This window comes from Penicillium alfredii, assembly GCF_028826965.1.
Source record: "Penicillium alfredii strain IBT 34128 chromosome Unknown utg000011l_segment0_segment0, whole genome shotgun sequence".
Classification (NCBI taxonomy): Eukaryota; Fungi; Ascomycota; class Eurotiomycetes; order Eurotiales; family Aspergillaceae; genus Penicillium; species Penicillium alfredii.
The window spans coordinates 571,141-589,357 of record NW_026622708.1 but is presented as its reverse complement, the minus strand read 5'-3'; the positions used below and the strand labels follow the sequence as shown (position 1 = coordinate 589,357).

The 18,217-nt window shown below is 53.7% G+C and overlaps 7 protein-coding genes across 7 annotated transcripts; 4 read left to right on the top strand and 3 right to left on the bottom strand.

Moving 5' to 3' along the window:
- Window positions 1–303: 303 nt before the first annotated feature.
- On the top strand, window positions 304–2,314 carry NUU61_008653 (PAS-associated C-terminal; the record flags this gene model as incomplete). Its single annotated transcript, XM_056659178.1, has 5 exons — window positions 304–422; window positions 470–1,209; window positions 1,257–1,407; window positions 1,458–1,893; window positions 2,000–2,314. The coding sequence occupies 5 exons, from the start codon at window positions 304–306 to the stop codon at window positions 2,312–2,314; spliced, it is 1,761 nt and encodes a 586-aa protein (XP_056507471.1).
- Window positions 2,315–2,839: 525 nt separating this feature from the next.
- NUU61_008652 (putative F-box protein (Pof7)) lies at window positions 2,840–4,483 on the bottom strand (the record flags this gene model as incomplete). The annotated part of the gene is made up of 2 exons (XM_056659177.1): window positions 2,840–4,060; window positions 4,115–4,483. The coding sequence occupies 2 exons, from the start codon at window positions 4,481–4,483 to the stop codon at window positions 2,840–2,842; spliced, it is 1,590 nt and encodes a 529-aa protein (XP_056507470.1).
- Window positions 4,484–4,975: 492 nt separating this feature from the next.
- Window positions 4,976–6,273, top strand: NUU61_008651 (putative mitochondrial carrier protein; the record flags this gene model as incomplete). The annotated part of the gene is made up of 2 exons (XM_056659176.1): window positions 4,976–5,096; window positions 5,156–6,273. The coding sequence occupies 2 exons, from the start codon at window positions 4,976–4,978 to the stop codon at window positions 6,271–6,273; spliced, it is 1,239 nt and encodes a 412-aa protein (XP_056507469.1).
- A 386-nt stretch (window positions 6,274–6,659) lies between these two features.
- Window positions 6,660–10,561, top strand: NUU61_008650 (uncharacterized protein; the record flags this gene model as incomplete). Its single annotated transcript, XM_056659175.1, has 8 exons — window positions 6,660–6,721; window positions 6,775–8,097; window positions 8,165–8,395; window positions 8,450–8,618; window positions 8,676–9,314; window positions 9,388–9,884; window positions 9,953–10,056; window positions 10,152–10,561. 8 exons carry the CDS (start codon window positions 6,660–6,662, stop codon window positions 10,559–10,561), a joined length of 3,435 nt encoding a protein of 1,144 aa, XP_056507468.1.
- A 624-nt stretch (window positions 10,562–11,185) lies between these two features.
- Window positions 11,186–13,108, bottom strand: hsp60 (chaperone ATPase HSP60; the record flags this gene model as incomplete). Its single annotated transcript, XM_056659174.1, has 3 exons — window positions 11,186–12,699; window positions 12,753–12,894; window positions 12,998–13,108. The coding sequence occupies 3 exons, from the start codon at window positions 13,106–13,108 to the stop codon at window positions 11,186–11,188; spliced, it is 1,767 nt and encodes a 588-aa protein (XP_056507467.1).
- Window positions 13,109–14,448: 1,340 nt separating this feature from the next.
- On the bottom strand, window positions 14,449–15,873 carry NUU61_008648 (uncharacterized protein; the record flags this gene model as incomplete). The annotated part of the gene is made up of 3 exons (XM_056659173.1): window positions 14,449–15,509; window positions 15,557–15,718; window positions 15,801–15,873. The coding sequence occupies 3 exons, from the start codon at window positions 15,871–15,873 to the stop codon at window positions 14,449–14,451; spliced, it is 1,296 nt and encodes a 431-aa protein (XP_056507466.1).
- Window positions 15,874–17,424: 1,551 nt separating this feature from the next.
- NUU61_008647 (ATP synthase subunit epsilon family protein) lies at window positions 17,425–17,783 on the top strand (the record flags this gene model as incomplete). The annotated part of the gene is made up of 3 exons (XM_056659172.1): window positions 17,425–17,456; window positions 17,508–17,622; window positions 17,706–17,783. 3 exons carry the CDS (start codon window positions 17,425–17,427, stop codon window positions 17,781–17,783), a joined length of 225 nt encoding a protein of 74 aa, XP_056507465.1.
- Between the last annotated feature and the right edge of the window lie 434 nt (window positions 17,784–18,217).

The following is an 18,217-nucleotide window of genomic DNA, read 5'->3' as shown; positions in this document are numbered from 1 at the left end:
ACTACATCGATCGATCGAACTAGGTCAGCGTTGAGGATCGTGTGATGTCGCACATCATGTTCGCAGCTCGACCTGGTCTTTCCTACCAGTGGTCGTTTCGCGTGGTGTATACAGCGAACCGTTCTCTAGGGGCAGGCTATCAATTGATCCATCCATCCTGAAGCAAAAGCACCTACGAAGACGGCGCTATTAAAGAATTGAGGAAAAGTACTGGTCATTTGGTTTTTCTATTTCTTTTCTTTGTCTCCCTGCTGTGGGAATTTTTTTTTATTTTTTTATAGCAGTGTAATATTGGTGTCAACCATGTCTCACACAGATCTTCATGAGGGCCTCACCAGCTCCGATGCAGAGTCGCTGCGCTCTTTCTCTTCGCCAATCCCAGACTACCACGAATGGGTCAGTGAGTCTGGACGAACATCGAGGTAGCTCAATCTTTCGTGTGAGGAGCGAACATGCACTGACAGAATAGAAACGATCAACTCCTCGACGACTTCCCACACCCACCCAGTCGCACCAAAAACCTGGACGCCATCGCCGAAGACACGGTGTATCCCACGCCCAAACCCTCGCTAAAAAATCTCCGTCGGCATGCCACCGCCAATGAACTCCCTCTCCTACAGCAAATCAACCCGTACGATGGGACAGACGAGTTCAACCCCGTCGAGGAAGACGGCGCGTCTTACGATCTTATCGCTCCCTTTGAGGGCTCCGAAGTGCCGCTCCACAAACTTGAGCGCTTGACGGATGTAATGTTTGGATCGGACCATATGCTGACCATCCTCAATAACCCGCGGTATCTGTCTCGCTTCCGAGAGTTTCTCATTGAAGAGCGCCCGCGCTCGATCGCCACGCTCACTTACTATCTCAATGCCGTCAAGGCCCTCAAGGCTATTGAGTACGCCAATGCCCTGGTGCGCTTGTCAGTCGATGTACCTCCGCCAGCCGTCGAGACTGGCGAGGGTTCGGTTGGTGTGACTGCGAATCAAGTCCTCGAGCAGCGAGTCAAGGATGGACTGCATGCTCTCACGGCAGAGGAGCTTCCTGCCTTTATCACATCCAGGTGTATTACTATTACGAGTCGCATCGTCGAGGAGCGCGTCCGGGGAACACTCCCCATGAAATTCCGAAACACCTCCAATGCATTGGCCGAGGTCTTCTGTCTGACAGACCCGTCGCGGCCTGATAACCCGATTATCTTCGCATCCGAGGGTAGGTTACCCCCGTTGCAGCATGAGGTATGGCGTTGACAGGAACAGAATTCCATCGAACCACGCAGTACGGCATGGACTATGTACTTGGTCGCAATTGTCGATTCCTGCAAGGGCCAAAGACCAATCCCAACAGCGTTCGTCGAATCCGCGAAGCTCTCACAATGGGCCGACACCACTCGGAGCTGTTCCTCAACTAGTAAGTTATCATCTAGATCCAGCGCGGTATACAATCACTAACCATATCAGTCGTCGCGACGGCTCCCCATTCATGAACCTCCTCCAATGCGCACCACTCTGTGACAGCCAAGGCCGAGTCAAGTACTTCATCGGCGCCCAGATCGACGTATCCGGCCTCGCCATGGATGGCGCGCAGATGGAATCGCTCATGGAGCTCCAGTCGCAGTACCGCGACCCCGACGAAGAGAGTATCGCAGAGAAGCCGGCGCAAGACGCGAAAGACGAGTTCCGAGAGCTGAGCGAGCTCTTTAGTCCTCGGGAGCTGGCCGCGGTCCAGGAACACGGCGGTGACCTCTTCCAGCCTCTCAATACTCGCGCCAGCTCCCGTAGCCAGCGTACCTGGCTGCAGCGTGGGTCGTCGGTGGACAGCGAGGCGGAGGCAATCCGTCTGCGCGATTTGAAGTCGCCGTTTTTCAGGGGTTCGTTAACGGGTGTGTACGAGAATGTAAGTTGTGCTGTTGTATTTTTGCCCTTTTGCACTTTCGCGGTGCTATTCTTTCAATCCAGTCCTACTAGTCCTGCATATGGTAACGACTTCCCGTGATGTACAGTATCTACTCGTCCGCCCCTATCCATCCCTCCGCATCCTATTCACATCCCCGTCCCTCCAGATCCCAGGCATGCTGCAGTCCTCGTTCCTGTCGCGTATCGGCAGCTCCACCGCCGTCAAGGACGAGCTCTCGCAGGCGATGATGGAGGGCCGCAGCGTGACGGCGCGCATCAAGTGGGTGACACGGTTCAATACCGATGGCCGTAACCGCTGGGTGCATTGCACGCCACTGATCGCCAGCAACGGGCAGGTCGGGGTGTGGATGGTGGTGATTGTCGACGACCACGAGGAGCAGTTCATCAACTGGAGGGCGTAGTCCCGAGGCCCGTCATGGGGAATGCAGCGGGGTGTGCATTTGTATTTGTATATATTAATTCTATGCTATCTTGTGAATACATTCGATTCGATCGAATACATACACTTTTCCAATATCAAAAGCTGGCGTTGGGGATGATTTTCCGGCAATATAGTTAGTTCAGCTTCCATCAAGCCCCTCAGCCCTTAACGAAACAATCCAGGGTCTCTCTGCCTCACTTGAGCTTAGCGCAAGCTTGGACCGAAAGTCGGGGGTGGGGGGCGATGGCCCGCAAGAGTGGACTCTAAATTTCTAGTTGCTGCTCCCCTATCGACCGGGCACATTGCACTGCCGCTAGTACTTAGGGCCGGGCAATGTAATTGCAGGAGACATCCCATGGTTCTTCGTTGGGGGATTTTCAGTCTGAAATGCTAGTAAGAAGGACAGGGTTTCCAATGTTTTCATGATTCATGTATATCCAATCCTATGATCTATGCTGATATACGTGCAAGACCCGAAACTCGTCAAATGTCATCAAATCATCACTCAATCTAGCCCCCAACCGCGCACGCGGCGGAACACAAAGGCTCGGTCATTGCGAAGTCCAAACTCGCCCCAGTCGTCCGTGATCTTGTTGTAGCTCCAGAACCCCCTCCACACCAGCTTGGTGTTTTTGGATGGGTTCGACGGTGAGGCACCTACCTGTGCAGACCGGGAACCCGTGGGAGACCGCAAAGACAGGTGCATGGTGTATATGTACTGGGGACCCACGCCTTCTGTTTCCACAATAAGGTCGCGAGGGTCGGTAGAGGCTTTGGTCCGTTCGCTTGAGGCGGGGTTTGTATCTCCAGTCGACTCGGATGCATCCACAGGCGCTGTCAAGTGCCAGCGTCCGCGGTGGCCATGCTTCAGCGCAGCCATGGCAACTGGGGGTACGGGGTCGGCGGCACCAGACAAGGACTGTCCGTGATCTGAAACCCGGCGCTGATGGTTCCGCTGTGTGGAACGCGCAACCATCAGGTTTTGCTTGCTGATGTGCGGGACTATGTCCACTGGCTCTGTTGTGGAAAGGAGGGACACTACCGATCCATCTGGATAGAAGCGGAGGTATCGATAGTAGGTCACGATGAGAATCGGGCTGTTCCATGACACATTGGAGGCAGACGCCGCACCCGGTCGCGTATAGTTGACTGTACTGATGTAAATCCCGGTAAACCGAATTCGGGGAAACGCCTGGAACGCCTGGCTCCAGGATGATAGTGGTCTGGGGATCTCCCAAGGCACATCCGAGGGGAACGGAGTATAGCATGGGCCGAGCGTGTATATGGGGTGTCCATGCAGGTCACACGCAAAGGTGTAGTGTATTCCCTGGAGCCCAAACTCCGATCTTTGGCAGATCCGTTTCCATATATGCTGCTCGTGGGCGAAGTGGTATGCTAGCCGTTTACAGACCAGTGCCACACGCCCAAAGGTTGCAGGGTCTGTCAGTGCGACATGCTGCAGGATTTCGACAATGACCTCGGATGGCACGTTGGCAATCGGACAGGGCGGTGCCGGTGTGTTCTCAATCACCGGGGCTGCTGGCGGGATTGGCAGATATGCAAATGAAGCGATGAGGTCGGGTGTCGAGAGAACTTCGCTTTCTGCAGGAGCCGGAGTCGTTGCGGGAGCAGCGGTGGTAGAAACACTCGGTGGAGGCTGGGCCGGCTTCTTCCAGACGTGGGCGTAGTGCTTGTTCCGGTAGGTTTTATCGACGGTTGAATCCAGCTGCACTCATTATGGGTATTTGGTTTATTCTCTTTGTGTCTGTCCATAACTCACCCGGTATGCTTTCCGATAGTGCTGTAGACTATCCCCCAAACTGCCCTCGGCTTCTTTTTCAATGGCCCGTTCGAAGTGCTCCAGCGCCGAGCTGGGTTCTTTCACGTCCCGGCGAGTAAATTCATCTTCATCGCCCGGTTCCACGCTGAGTTGTCCCACCTGTTGGGCCAGCTCCTCGGGGTCGAACGAGGCGGGTGGTGGACCCTCCTCCTCAACCTCCTTGCGGTCGGCGGCTTCATGGCGGGTTGGCGGGAACCGAGTGGGCGGGGCCGGTGTCACGGAAGGAGGGGCAACCTTGGGCCTTGATCGACGAGCAACTTCCTCGCGCCACTGGCGGCGGAACGACTCCAACTCGGCGTTGTCTTCCATGGCGGGGGGCCGACGTCCGACGTCGGAGAGTACCTTTCAGACTGATAAGGCCACCGGAAAGACTCTTTCCGGAACAGTCGCTAGCACAGACAAACAAAGAGGAGAGAAAGAAAGAGAAAAAGAAAAAGAAAAAGAAAAAGAACTGTACAAGAATCAATGTGCCATTGGAAACGCTGAAGGGAAAGAAACTCTTGCGGTCGGAGTTGCAAGAAGAGAGTTGCTTATCGATCTCCGCCACCCGCAAAACCCCGAAAATCTTCCCTCCGTCGTGACGCATCGCTCCAACTTGAACCTCCCATCACCTCCCTCGCCACCACACATTGTCCCAGAAACTCTCTATTCTATCCGTGGTCGGTACGTGCCGACTGAATGCCGACCGGTTTGGATTTCGCGACGACTTCTAGCCACACTGGCAATCCGGAGAGAGGGTTCGAGATTGAGATAGACAGCTTTCCAGGGGCGTCATGGACGTCACAGTTTGACGATTCCACAATGGCGGTTCAATCAGGAACGGGCTCATCCCCAGCTCGCACCGCCAATCCTTCGACCGACATTTCACTGGGACAGCGCATGGTCTCTGCGACTGCCGGGAATGTCTTGACCGGGCTACTCGGTGAGTTCGAAGCTCCAACCACGTAACAACTCACAGGACTTCCGTGCTAATCATTTCAGTGACTCCTCTCGATGTCGTACGGGTCCGTCTGCAGGCCCAATCCAATGTCCACAACTCCTCGCCGTATACCTCGCATACCGCTCAAACCTTGAAGAATCTTCCCCCCAACCTCGGAATTACGGCCTGCTGTCGCGAAGTATTTTGGGTCGGAGACAATGCACAGATTTGTATGATGGGCCCACAGGCCAGCGTCGCCAGTCACCCCCCACCGGCAATTGATTGTGCTGTCGAAGAGACGCAACGACGGACATTTACCTCAACATTGGATGGACTCCGCAAGATCGCTCGAAACGAAGGAACGTTGACACTATGGCGCGGACTCAGTGCGAATCTGGTGATGGGCATTCCCGCCAATGTCATCTACTTCGCGGGGTACGACTGGCTGCGCACCGATGATCGAAGTCCCATCAAACAACGGATCTCGGAGGTATATGCGCCCTTGGTAGCCGGTTCATTGGCACGGGTTACGGCTGCATCGGTGATCAGTCCGATCGAGATGTTTCGGACGCGTCTTCAAGCTACCCCCGGCGAGGGCGCGGGCCACTTCAAAAATACCCTGACCGATCTATACCGGATGACGCAGGCCAAGGGATATGGCTCTCTCTGGCGGGGCTTGACGCTCACCATGTGGCGCGACGTGCCATTCTCGGGATTGTACTGGTGGGGCTATGAAGAAGTCAAGAAGGCTCTCATGGCAGCGCGCCAGGCGCCTCTCCCCGGGTCTGACCAGGAGCTGCCAGCCCCTTCCCCTGCCTCAGCGTTCGCCGACAACTTCCTCGCCGGTGCCATCTCCGGGTCGCTGGCTGCGTTAGTCACCACCCCGTTTGATGTCGGGAAGACTCGACAGCAAGTGTTCCGGCACATGGACGATCTTGCTCCCAGCGGCGAGGTCAAACGCAAGGCTGGCCCGCCGACCCCGATCCCTCCGGAGCAACTTTCCTTACCCAAATTCCTTCTGCACATCTACCGAAAAGAAGGGACTCCCGGTCTTTTCCGCGGCTGGGTGGCACGCTGCCTCAAAGTTGCCCCGGCCTGCGCTATCATGATCTCAACTTACGAGCTCGGCAAGCGCATGGCCCGGGAAGTGAATGAGCGGCGGCACTCTGAGTCTGCATGAATCCTCTCCCCTTTTGTACTTTTATAATGCATGCGGTCGCTTCTGTCTTGCGATCGTCCCCTCCCAACTCTTTTTTGTGTATTTTGTGGCGTTTTGAGAAGATACCGCATGAGCCGAGTTATAGAGTGATATTTTTTTGTTGGTTTCTTGGACTAAAAGCATTCCCGCGAGCATACCTGTACATAGTTGGAAAATATCATTTCTTGAATGTTTTGATCTCTTGCGCCAAGTGACTCGGACGATCGGCACAGCCCCGGGTTCGCAGATGATCACCCGGGCACATGAGGCTGAAAGGCACCCCCTGATGGATTTAAGGCGTGCAGACCACCGCATGGTCTGTGGTCGAGTATTGAATCTCTGAAGTTTCGTGGCTTTTGGCGTGTATCATGGCGCCCTCAACAGCGCCGGCGTTTGAGCACATCGTCGCCGCCAAAGAGACCAACATAGAGTGAGTGAGCATTTCCCCGCCGGTGGAGCTGACATCTGATGCGTGAGCAACAGCATCGTCGCAGTACCGCCCATCGGCGGCCACCACAAGAGAACATGGATCGCGCAGGGATCTCGGTCATCCTGGCTGGAGACAGAGCTATTCAAGTATATGCCCCGAGCGCGGGTGCTGCTGTACAACCACGGCGAGCTACGCGACCACGATAAAATAGACGCGCTGGGAAAGCGGCTCCTGAACCAGCTCCTCGCCGAACGCAGAATCTATAGTCGCCGACGGCCTCTGTTCTTCGTCTGCCACAGCACCGGTGGTCTGGTGGTGAAAGCCTGTCTGGCGCTGGCAGCGCGGGCCGAGCCGAACCAGTGCATCCTGACCAGCTGCCACGGCGTGGCCTTTTTCGCGGTTCCTCACCAGGGCTCGAGCTACCTTTCTGCCGAGGAATACACCTCAAGTATTCGTCGGCTGCTGCACCTCCAGCAGAGTATCCCGCAGTCTCTCCGCGAGCAGTTGCGGCCGCGCCAGAACCGGCTATGGCATCTGTCGAACCACTTCAAGGCCCTCTCGGCGGATATGAAAATCTGGTCGTTTGTCGAAACTATCGACTCGACCCTGAATGTATTCGATGCCGAGACCCGAACAACTATGGAGTTCCATGCGCCCATCACCTCCATCCGATCGGGGTTGCTCGACATCGAACACGAAAAGGAAGTGCCCATGGCCACTGACCATGCCGGCACCGCGCGCTTCCAGGGACAGGACTCTACCCGAGATACCTTCTTGGAGGAGCTCGGGGCAGCCGTAAACTTAGCGGCCGAGCTTTCAAGACACGAGGATACGCCCTTGCATGTAGAGAAAGAAGTTATGGTGCAGGTCAACGGCTTCTTCGAGGACACCGCGCTCGGCGTGAGCGATGAAACCCCATTGAAGCTGTGGTCGACTAGTGTTACGTTGGAAGATTACCTTTCGCGTGGTCCATCGGCTTGCCTTCGAGAACGGCTGAGGCGAATTCAACCCGGCAGCTGGGATGATTCCTCCCTGAGTAGCCTCGACAGCCACCATTCTTTGTTGCATGTTGTTCCCGGGCCAGAGGCTGTCGAACATCCTGATCATGTCCCTGAAGCAGAGCAACGACCTTCTCGGCCGCCCATGCGCCATAGTCGAAGTTTTCTCGAGCCATCAGCTCAATCCCCGACAATCCACGTCACTGAAGCATCCCGCGACGGTCTATATGAGAGCCCTTCGAGTGAAAGCCCTCCTCCGCCTATAGAGCGCCGGCGAAGAACTTCCATCACCAGGGCACTGGGGCTAACCCCATTGAGGGCTCACCGACGCAGCGCCTCCGATAGCAGCTCCCAGACGAGTGACTCCCGTCCTCCGTCGTAAGATTCCCTCACCCAGCCACTAAACCACGGGATGGCTTTTGAGATTGCTCACTATTTACCACAGGAGCTCTGCGTCACCACCAAGAAACTCGGGGTTCTTGGCCATACCACCCTCCACCCGAGATCGCATCGCCCAAATTGCAGACACCGCCGACACTCCTCGCTCAGTCCCTGGTTTTGATCGCCCGGAGCCCGACACCGAGAAACTACTTTGGATTCATGTCCCGTATACTCACACTGGATGGGTATCGCAAGTCATCCGCAGGGCGTGTGAGGATCGCCAGGAGCCCAATTTGTATGGGAGAATCATTTCTACGAAGCCGATCACTCGTTCTAACTCATGTATTAGTCTACGGAAGTTTATAAATGACGAGAACTGGTACTTGAACCTCAACCGAGCTCGTCATCTCGAACCTCATGCTCGGTTTGTGAAGCCGAAATGCATCCATTCTCGCCAACTGGATGTTGCGCAGGGGACTACGACAGGCACCACAGAGGACCCCCAAATGGCACTATATGTATGTCCGAGCTGTCTCTGCGTCTGCCAAGAGTTGCTGCATTGACCCAGCTTCCAGGTACCTTATCTGCACTGGGATAGCTACCGCAACGTCCTACAAAGACGAAAAGTCATCGAAGAGCGACTACGGCAGGGCCGCTCACGACCTGTCCCCGGCCGCATCTCAAGAACCAGTCTGGAGGCGCAACTAATTTGGAAATATCTAGGCTGCGAGCCTCCAATCCATTTCCGACGCACCCTAGATCAATTCGGATACCCGAACCTCCGCTCAACGGTTGCACGAGACGATGATCAAATGCTATGGAAGCGTACAAGGAGGTCGACGCGCGTTGATGACCAGCTGCGCGAGTACCTTGAAGCAGCACCCGATGACGGCGAGGACTCAGATCCGGACGGTTTCATGGACGGGAATGTGCTGATGGTCGACCAGCTTTGGTTGTGGATCGTCGACGACAAGACCATTGTCACTTTTTTTCCGAACCAAGAGGCCACCACTTCCAAAGGCAAGTTGTTCGAGCAGTCGAACCTGCATAGCAGTATCTACAATGAACTTAACGGGGACCTGGCTCGTCGCTTTGAGACTGCGGGCGATCTCGCTGCGCTTATTATGCTGCACGCCGTAACTGTTCTTCTCGATAAGACATTGCACCATGACTTGCAGGTCCTGCGAATTTTCGAGGAATCTATTAGTATTCTGGTATGATTATATCTAGGCTTTTACCATCCACGCATGCACCCGCACCACTTTGGCAAAAGCTAATCCCTTACAGACTGAATCCGTCACCAAATCCTTCAAACGCTTCCGGAATCGCGGCTTCACCAACCGTCCCGCAGACCACGACTACACAGCAGAAGGTAAACTAATGACAGCCGCGCAACGTGACCAGCGAGACATCCAAGTCGCACGACGGAATCGCGAGGATTTATCCGTTCTACTGGAACTTCGAGACATCGAGGACGAGCTCTCTACGATATTGAAACTGCTCGATCAGCAGGACGCCGCCATTAAAAGCATGTTCAAGTACTTCGACGCCGGCGGCTATGGAAAAGTGTTCCTGGATGCAGCGCAGCTGCGGATCGACGAGTATCGCGCACAGATCGGCGAAATGAAAGAAAACAGCCATCTCGCCCAGAAGGCCGTGGAGACGCTGCTCGATCTCAAGCAGAAGCAGGCTAATGTCGACGAAGCTAAGATGGCGCGGTGGCAGGCGGAGGTGACGCAGACTCAGTCACGGGCTATGACCACATTCACGATCTTCACCGTGATGCAAGTTTCTCCTCTCCCTGTCTTGGTCGAGCTATGAACAAATCTAACTGACTAATTAATTAATTCAGATTCCTCCCGTTGTCCTTCTTCACCTCGCTCTTCGGCATCAATGCCCGAGAATGGAGTGGCGAGCCCAAGAACCTCCCACTGAGCACAATGTTCGAGATTGCCGGTATGATGCTGAGTGATTTCCTTGAAGATATACACTGCTTTTCTTTTCCTTCTTTTTCTTCTTCTTCTAGCCCATTCTTGCTAATATATATCCAGCACCTGCCTCCTTCGCAATAATCTTCGTCGCCCTCCTCATGGCCTTCAGCGAAACCCTCCGCGAAGTCGTCTCCAAATCGCACAAAATCGCCGCCGGTCTCCTCAAAGAGTTCGTCTTCTACCCAATCCGCAGCCTCTTACACTGGGACGCCGTGACGAACCGAATGCCCGATATGATCGTCCCGGAGGACTCGTCGCTCAGGAAACGATTCGACCAGTACCTCGGTTATGGGCGCCATCATACGCAATTCGACGAAGATATCTGGATGCGGTGGCAGGGGGATAAGATCTCCCTTGGCGGGAAGGATCATGGGAAGAGTGGGAGCGGGAGGATGGTTAAGTTCCGCGGAGATGGGGAGTCGTTTTCGTTGTCGGAGAAAGTGAGGCGGCGGGGGGTGCATGAGGTTTAAATAGGGCTTGGTTGCTTGCTGTATATACTGTGGGATACCCTTTTGTTTTCCTTTCTTCACCCTTAATTTGGGGTGCTTTTATGCTACTTGAAGTGGACTACATATTTACAACCGGTTTTATAGATTGGATTCGGTACAATGTACATGGATAGTGACTGGAGGTTTCAGGTTCTGCGGTGCACATTACATTGCTAGAGAATTTTGCCTTCGGGGCCCATGGAGCTTGACAAAGAACGATTGTGGTGTAGTTTGGCTGCCAGACCTATCTCTACGACTATTCCAAGGTTATCCTAGGCTCGTGACTTAGATTCGGGCTACAGACGACAATTTAAATCATCCAAGAGAAAATCGCATCACAGAAGTGTATTGAACTTCAGATGAAGATGGAAATGACATGATATGGTACACGATGCGCCGGAACCGTTTTCGAGCCCCAGGAGAGTGGAGAGATCAGACATCAAAAAATACAGGTATAGGAGAAAAGGTAAAAGAAACCAAAAAAAGACATCAAAGGAAGTGAAGACATTACACAAATTCACAACAGTATCAGAACAGGCTCATACGATGCAAGAGACGCTCGAAGAAGACTTCAAGGGCTGGGCTTCAGGGGCTGGGTTGGGGCGTTTAGAACATGCCGCCACCCATGCCACCCATACCGCCCATGCCGCCCATGCCACCGCCAGGGGCAGGAGCCTTCTCCTCGGGAGCCTCGACGATGGCCACCTCGGTAGTACCGAGCAGGGAGGCGACACCGCTGGCGTCAACCAGGGCGGTGCGGACGACCTTGAGCGGGTCGACAATACCGCTGGAGATCATGTCGACGTACTCGCTCTTGGAGCTGTCGTAGCCGCGGTTGAAGTCCTTGGCAAACTCGTCGGTCAGCTTGCCGACGATGACGCTGCCCTCCAGACCGGCGTTCTCAACAATGGTGCGAGCCGGGCGGGTGATGGCGCTCTTGATGATGCTGACACCCAGCTGCTGGTCGAAGTTGGCGGGTTTGACACCCTCCAGTCCGTTGGCAGAGGCCTTGAGCAAAGCGGTACCACCACCGGGGAGGATACCCTGCTCGACGGCGGCACGGGTGGCGTTCAGGGCGTCAACGACACGGTCCTTCTTCTCACCGACCTCAACCTCGGAGGAACCGCCGACCTTGATGACGGCGACACCACCAGAGAGCTTGGCCAGACGCTCCTGGAGCTTCTCCTTCTCGTACTCGGAAGTGGTGGGGTCGGCCATGACACCGCGGATCTGCTCGCAGCGCTGGGCGATCGAGTCCTTGGTGCCCTCACCGTTGAGAACGATGGTGTCCTCCTTGGTGATGGTGATAGAGCCGGTAGATCCGAGCATATCGGGGGTGAGCTTCTCGAGCTTGATGTCGAGCTCATCGGTGAAGACAGTGCCGTTGGTGAGAACACCCAGGTCACCCAGGACGCTCTTGCGGTTGTCACCGAAACCAGGGGCCTTGACGGCAGCGACCTGGAGCTGACCACGGAGCTTGTTCAGGATGCAGACCGCGAGGGCCTCGCCCTCGATGTCCTCGGCGATGATGACCAAGGGGCGGCGAAGGGTGGTCGAGGCCTCCAGAGCAGGGATGATGTCCTGGACGGCGGAGATCTTCTTCTCCGACAGCAGGATCAGGGGCTTCTCGAACTCGACCTTCTGGGCCTTGGGGTCGGTGATGAAATAGGGGGAAGTGTAACCACGGTCGAAACGCATACCCTCGGTGACCTCAAGCTCATCCTCCAGAGTCTTGCCCTCCTTCACGGTGATGACACCCTCCTTGCCGACGCGCTCCATGGCAGTCGAGATGAGCTTGCCGACGTGGGTGTCGCCGTTGGCGGAGATGGTGGCCACCTGAGCGATCTCCTCGCCGGTGGTGATGTCCCGCTTGTTCTGCTGCAGGTAGTCCACCACAGCCTCGACGGCGGCCTGGATACCCCGGCGCAGGTCCATGGGGTTGCAGCCAGCCGCGACATTCTTGACGGTCTCGGAGAAGATAGCACGGGCCAGGACGGTGGCGGTAGTGGTACCATCACCGGCGAGCTCGTTGGTCTTGGAGGCAACGTCCTGGAGGAGGCGGGCACCGAGGTTCTCGAACTTGTCCTGAAGCTGGATGGCCTTGGCGACAGTCACACCATCTATTGTTGTTAGTGTTTGCGATGAGAAAACAAATGACAAGGACATCACCCACCCTTGGTGATCTTAGGGGATCCGTAGGCCGATTCGATCAACACATTGCGACCCTTGGGGCCGAGAGTCGAGGTAACAGCCTTGGCAAGGGTGTCGACACCCTTGAGGAGGTCGGCACGAGCTTCGACGCCAAACTTGAGCTCCTATTGATGGTCAGCAAGGGGATCATGGGGAAGCGTTCGGAATGGACGGAAAACACAATTGGGCTCAAATGAGCATTGTGAGGGTAATCGTCAGACCACGTACCTTGTGAGCAAAACGCTGCTGCTGGAGGTTGAAGCCAGCAGGCCGGTAGAAGGGGGCACGCTTGGAAGCGGCCGACAGGACAGATGTCCGGGTAGACAGAGCGCGCTGCATGGCGAGAGAAACGAAGAAGCAAAGAAGATTAAAGAATTAACAGGGACAAGAAGAAAATATAGTCAACCCGAGAGAAGACTTGGGGGAGACGGGTTGGGGAGGGAGATGGAAAGCTGGAGATGAAGCCAAAGTCTCGAAAATTTTCCAGGCGTTTCCTCTTCCCCGGAGAGCTTGGCGGCAGAAGCAGCTAGAAGGTCACGTGCCGAGATCCCGAGGATATTGGGGATTTAGCCGGTTTACTGAAGAAAAATATAGCAAAATATAGGAATTCTTTTGAGAGCCTAGATATTTACAAAGAACGCAATCCATCTGTAACCTCTGTCTTCGGTCTATAAGCATATGGCCCACTCTGGAAAGTGTGAGATGCTAATCGTTGGAAGCTATCCATACTAGAGACCTGACAGCAATAAAGTAAAATGAATAGGACAATACTTGAATTGAATTGATATACAAATCTCTCTCTATTGAGCTCAGAAGTAATATGGAATTTTTTTGGTAAATTGTGAATTATCCACGTTGTCTGTTTTGCTTAGTCGTTTGTTTGTCTTGTCTCGTCCCTCTGCCTCTCCTCGCCGCATTATCTCCCCTGTCATCGTCCACCCACTACACCCCTATCGACTGCTACCCTGGAATTGCGAAAAAGAGACAGTTTTCAATTTCCTGCTTATGAACAAGCCTCTGACTGCCCCTATGAGAACGCAAACTGTGAAACGATCTGAACCGCCGAAAAACCTCCCATCAAGACCCCTCCCCGTGACATAGGAAGCCTTGAAGCTGTTGAACCATGCCGCTATGCCGTCGTGGAAGGATCTGAACCGCCTAGAAAACAAACTCATGAAGATACCACCCGAGATATCAGAAAAAAAGAAACCGTGAAATCATGCTGTCATGCCGCCGTGAAATGAACTGATCTGCCGAATGAAAATCTCATGAAGATGTCCCCACGAGAATGGAAAGGATGAAACCGTGAAGCTATGCATCCGTGAAAGCAACGACCGAATTGAAAACCCTATGGAGACACCCTGTCGCAATTCAAAACGTGAAACCATGGAATCATGAAACCGTGCAGCCGGGAAAGCAACTGGTCTGCCGACCCAAACGCTCATGGAAACTCCCCTGTGATAATGCAAGCCTCGAAACTGCGAAAAAAAAAACTGACCCCTTTTTGAAAACAATGTGCCGTGTGGATTGATGTGAAATTGAAGTGGAATAAATGTGGAAATGTCTGGGAAATTCCTGGAAAATGCCGTGAACTAACTTGGAATTGATGGGGATGTGACGAGAAACAATGTGGTCAGAGCATAACCTTGGGAATAGAGACGTTGACAACCCCCTTTTTTTTAGACGAGATCGTGCTGGCCCCCATCTCCCGAGTCCATTGTATCCTGGCTGGGCTGGGCAGCAACATTGTCAATGTCCATACCCAGATCGATGTTCTCCAGGTAGTTCGAATCCAGAGTCCACGACGACATGCTGGGAGGAGGACCTTCTTGCGAAAGCCACCCGGGGTTGATGAAGTCCAACTCAAATTCCGCGTCCACGTCACTTGCATGGAGATTGCCACAACCAGAGGCCTTGCTTTCCGGGATTGAAGAGAGCTCCATGTTCATATCATCGGTGAACGAGCTTGCAGGCAAGGCTGGGTTGAAATGCATGTCCATGCTCGGCAGCGGGGGGAAGGGCTGGCTCAAATCCTGGTCCATGTCATACAGACCGGTGTACTGGTCCATGCCCTGGAACTGGCCAGTCGTCTGGCTGGGGCCCGGCTGGTGGGCAGGATAAGGGCTAATTCGACTGAACGTGTTGAAAGAATGACTGAAAGGCCGATTGGTCTTCTGGGTGGGCTGCTGGGTCATGTGGCTTCCAGTGGAGGGCGAGTTGGACGGGTTTCGCGCAGATTCGATGACTCGCAGACTCTCAGGGTTGACCTTGAGACGAAGAATGCCACTCTTCTTGGGCGTGCTCTTGACCTCAGTGTGCGATCCACTGGGCTTGCGGTCCTTCTCATTGCCCGAGAACTGAAGCCAGCTGGCTCCAACGCACATTTGGTCGACCTGCTCATCATCAGAGCTCTCCAGCTCCTCGTCCTCATTCTGGGACGCCTCGTTCTCGCTGCTCACAGCACTGGTGGACTGCGTTCGCTTTTGGATCTTGGCCGGCTTGGCACGGGTTGTAGCCCTGGCTCTCTTTCGAGTGTTGCTTCCTGCGCTGCGAGCCTTGGAGGCGACCTTGGCCTTTGGGCGTCGAGCACCACTCTTACGACGAGCCGGCTCTTTGTACTCAATGTCCGAATCTCCCTGCTCATCCACACCCATATCTTCAGAGGACGATTCCTCTCTCTGCGGCTTGCGAGAACGAAACCCTTGAGCTGGGGTGCCGGCATCGGTCTTGCTGCCTGAAGCTACCGATCGGCGAAGGGGGGAGGCACGGGTTTTCCGTCTGCCTCACGGCGGGAGCGCAATTTGGCGAGATGCTGGACGATGGCCCCTTCAGTGAACTGTCCTGGAAGATTCTCGTTCATGATTTCGGCAACTTTGTTCCACGGCAGCTTGATTGCCAGGGTGTTGCATGCCGACTGAACTCCAAGCAGCAGGAAAAGATCCATCTCAGCTATTTCATTCAGTCAGCATGTTTGATCCTAATATGCACGCTGGAGAACAATGCAAATAAATAAATCCGAAGGAGCACCTACAGTCCCAACGAACAAGGTTTCGCCCGACCTTGGAGGGCTTGCCCCTCTTGTTAAAATTGCGCGTGTTAACCATGATTTAGGTCTTGGATCAGTCGGTTCACGGTTCACTGTTCACTGGGTGTCTGCTGTCTGTTTTCGTTGGTAGGCTGTCTGCTAGCAGGCTATCTGCTCCTAGCTGGTAGTCCGTCCACAGACAGACAGTAGTCAGTCCACAGACGGCTGGTACTTTTTCCACAATCTGTGAGTTTCTTTTCTTTTCTTTTCTTTTCTTGGCTTTGTTTTGTTTTCTGGTCAGGTAGTCAGCAAAACTTTTGATCGATATATGCGATAACCTAGCCCTGGCAGACTTGGACTCACTTTCTTGATCAGGATTGGTACGAGGAAGGAATGGGATTGTTGCAGAGGTGCACAAGGAAAGAGAGAAAGTGAGAGGAGTGAAGAAATTGAAGCCTTAACGGCGCGTCGCGTTGTCTATACGTGTCGCACTGCCCTAGTCACGCTGCCACGGTCACGTTGCCACAAACGCGTCGCGATATTTTAGGCTGATAAGATCGAGGGCAAAGCATCTGATGAGACTGAGGGTAAAGTATCTAATGAGATCAAGGGCGAAGCACATCACTAACTATATACGCCGCGCTGCCGCAATTGCGCTACCACAATCGGGTTACCATATCGCGTAACCCTTTGTAGGATTTACAAGGCTTTAGGCTGATGAGATTGAGGGTGAAGTATACTATTAACTATATATGCCGCGCTACCCTAACCGCGCTGCCACAATCGCGTAACGATATTTTTGGCTGATTAGATCGAAGGCAAAGCATATCACTATCTATATATACTGTGTTGCTGTAACTGCGCTGCCGTAATCGTCCAATCTTTTGCAAGATTCTAGGCGGATGAGATTGAGGGCAACTTGACCTCGAGGTGGTTGATCATGCTCCAGGCAAGTTCCTCAATTTTTGTGCATGCTAGATAGGCTGCTGAGTTGTGTACCTGGAGCATCAACACTGGGCTATTTCTGCCTCGCTTCTTGCACTGTTTTCGTGATGACAGGTCGCTATTGGTGATCCCGAAAATTGTAGACAGAAATGCTGGAGGTTGATATTGGAATTTTAGTTGTTTCCAAATCATTCCTGTCACCAAATCCCCCTAGATCACTCTTTAAGATCCTTCGGATGTGGATTCTCCCAAAATGTTTGATTTGTGGTTTGGGGGCGTCGGGCTTTGTTGTCCAAAACATCTGGTCTATTGTTTACTCGACTTCTAGATGTAACTCGGAGCGTTGATGTTAGCAGTACCCTGGACCAGCCACAGAAAGTTTAATGAGACTCAAAAATAATATATATCAATTTCTAGTTTTTATTCACCGAGGATGTCTTTTTCTCATATTTTTAAGACTTCAATCAGCAGAAATCAGGACTGTAAAATTGCATCTATTTGCGGGCTGCAAACGATGGGGTTGCCTATCACGTGCAGCAGTGCCTAATCTCCATCCAGCACGTGACCTAGAGCCAGACAGTCATGTGACCGTGATACCCGATTCTCCGAAGTCGAACTTCCCAAAGGCCCCCCGGCCCGTTTTCACCCCCTTCATCGAATCCGATCTCTGCCATCCACCCTCAAAATGACTGCTGCCTGGAAAGCCGCCGGTTTGACGTATGTGTGAATTCGCCTTCTCGCCTGGCTCTATCACTGACTCGGAGGCAGTTACAACCGCTACCTGGCCATTGCCGCCCGCACGGTGCGCCAGTCCCTCAAGGACGGTCCCCGCCTCGCCGCCGAGCGCCGCGGCCTGATGGACCTTCGCTTCGCCAAGTGGGAGGTTAGTTGAATGAGATTCCTTTTCCACGGGCGTCTTTTACGTTTTCGGGCGATTCCGGCTAACGGCATGTCGGGGGGGAACAGAACGGCAAGCAGGGCGACCCTCAGTCGCTCGCCCAGGCCAACAAGGACGCCCTCGCTGCTCAGGCCAACCAGAAATAAACGACGCTTATACTCGAATTACGATCGAGCGGGTTCGCCGGATATGTTGAAACTCCCCCGAAGCAAGTGGGATTTCGAGTGAAGGATGAGTTCGGGGCATTGAACTGTGTACATGTGTAGCAATACTGGCCTGTCTTGCGACGAAGCTTAGAAAATCGCACTCGTCTTCATATTTTCGCTTTCTTCCTCTCCAATCTTCGTCTATGCATTCTGCAAGGGAGACACCGAGGGCACCGAACCTTGATACCTTGGCCGGTTGCTTTGATGTTCTTCGCTGTGCATTTTCCTTTGAAGAGAGGTATACAATCCGACAATATGTGCTCTTCTTTGACGTGATAGGAGTCAGACCCATTTTCTTACACCGACCTCTTGCTTTTATCTGCAAATAATCAGTGCATACAGCGAAGTGATAGGGCTATTGGCCTACAAGGCCA